The sequence below is a fragment of the Triticum aestivum genome, chromosome 2B (assembly GCF_018294505.1).
Source record: "Triticum aestivum cultivar Chinese Spring chromosome 2B, IWGSC CS RefSeq v2.1, whole genome shotgun sequence".
Taxonomy (NCBI): domain Eukaryota; kingdom Viridiplantae; phylum Streptophyta; class Magnoliopsida; order Poales; family Poaceae; genus Triticum; species Triticum aestivum.
This window is the reverse complement of record NC_057798.1, coordinates 796487064-796488886: the sequence shown is the minus strand read 5'-3', so window position 1 is coordinate 796488886 and position 1823 is coordinate 796487064. Positions and strand designations below refer to the sequence as shown.

The 1823-nt window shown below is 48.3% G+C and overlaps 1 protein-coding gene across 1 annotated transcript; it reads right to left on the bottom strand.

The window, feature by feature from the left end:
• Positions 1–212: 212 nt before the first annotated feature.
• On the bottom strand, positions 213–888 carry LOC123042832 (uncharacterized). Its single transcript, XM_044465210.1, has one exon. The coding sequence runs from the start codon at positions 755–757 to the stop codon at positions 401–403; it is 357 nt and encodes a 118-aa protein (XP_044321145.1). The 5' UTR covers positions 758–888; the 3' UTR covers positions 213–400.
• Between the last annotated feature and the right edge of the window lie 935 nt (positions 889–1823).

The window sequence follows — 1823 nt, the reverse complement described above, 5'->3', positions numbered from 1 at the left end:
AAATAACCCGTGAAACTGACTTCAAATTGCCATTTTATTTTCTTCTTTTCCTTTTGGAGATTCTAAGTTATGTTTTTATTTTCAGCTACTATCAACAGAACACCATGAGATTTTTGGAGTAGTACACTACACGGCACGAGGCAGTTGCAGCATCTCACTATCGATCCAAAAGGCACAGACAACGTCAAATTCAGTTACAACTTTTTGTTTGTCTGTCTTTGGGAACGCGAACGCGAGATGGATGCCAGTAGAACCAAGATTGGAATGCAACACGTTAAACGCAAAGTTGTCACTTTGTTATTTACTGCTGCCTGCTGGCCGGTGGTGGAAGAGAACAGGCACATGGAAAAGAACAACCAACCAGCCACCCCGACATGAGACTCTACCTACTGGCAGGCGCCTACTCGTCGTCGTCTCCGCCGCTGCGGAAGAGCGCCGACCGGTAGTAGAGGAAGGCGAGGATGAGGACCAACATGAGCGCCACGCCGATGGGGGATCCCGCGACGTGGTGCAGGGCGTCGGGCGCGGCGTCGGAGGACAGGAGGTGGATGAGGAGGAGGAGCCCCACCGGGAGGAGGAGCAGGCCCACGGGGCCGAGCAGCTCGGCGATGGCATTGGCGATGGCATCGGTGACCGCCTCGCCGCCGCGACCCAGGAAAAGCGGCCACACAACCAGCAGCCCCACCACGACCGCCAGCAGCAGCCCGTGCGGCGCCTGGGGCGGGCCAGCGTCGTACTGCTCGTCCACCATTGACATCGCCTTGCTCTCTTGCTAGCTGTCCGAGACCTTCCCCTTGTCTCGCCTGGCGACAATTGTGCGAGGCGTGGTAATGTCTGTGGCCTGTGGGCATAGCCCTGTACTCATGCTTTTAAAGAGGAGATAGGCGTGTGACGTAGTAGGAGGGGCGGTGTGGTGGTGGTAACGCAAGGCCACTGAAAATGGGCCCCACGAAACTTCCACGAAGGTTCATGCTAATTGCTACGGAATTTGGGTACTCGGATCCTTGCTTGCTGCTTTGAAACGTACAGCAATACATCACTCCAATATTTTTCAGCATATAATACCCCCTCCGTCCAAAAATACTTGCATGTGAGAGAAAAAGGATGTATCTAGACGTATTTGAGTTCTATAGACATCAATTTTTATTAGCATTGATTAGTGCTCTACCAATTGAGCTACATCTCCATTCACATGCATTACACTAATTTGAGATTACAATTATACTCGAACTATTTCCTTCCTGGCAAACAAAATGGTTAACTGGGACAGACATTGTCACATATGGTGAATACTAAACTCTTTGCAAAATCTTCCAGTTCAGACATGGGAGAGCACGAACATAATGCTAGTAAGAATCACAGAAAATCAGCTTAGTGTACAAACGATGACATCACAGAGGTCGGAGCTTTCTCCTATATATCCATCCATTGTCACAATGAATGGAGTGATAAACACCATCGTGGGTGGCAATTCTGCCCTGAAGATGCAGTGTTAGCTTATTAGAGCTTTGTGTTCACGTCTGATTTTGTTTTTTTTAGTTCACCATAAGTGTATGTCGAATCTGGAGCTGAAAGATTTTGAGGTTGTTTATCAAACATGGATATAAGTGCCCACGAGTTGTGGATTAGACAAGGCGACGGTGAGAAAGACCCGAAGACACACGGAGAGAGCAGCACCTCCGCCCCGGCAAAGAGACTCTTTGCAAAATTTCCAAGTTGAGCCAAAAACACGAAATAACACTACTATCAGCGAAGAATACACGAGCCCATAAATTGTCAGAGAAGGTCCCATATATATTACTAGAATAAGAACATTTCATATT

Bases quoted from the DNA above. Each gene is read 5' to 3' on its own strand.
- LOC123042832 (XM_044465210.1), bottom strand. From the start codon at position 757: ATGTCAATGGTGGACGAGCAGTACGACGCTGGCCCGCCCCAGGCGCCG.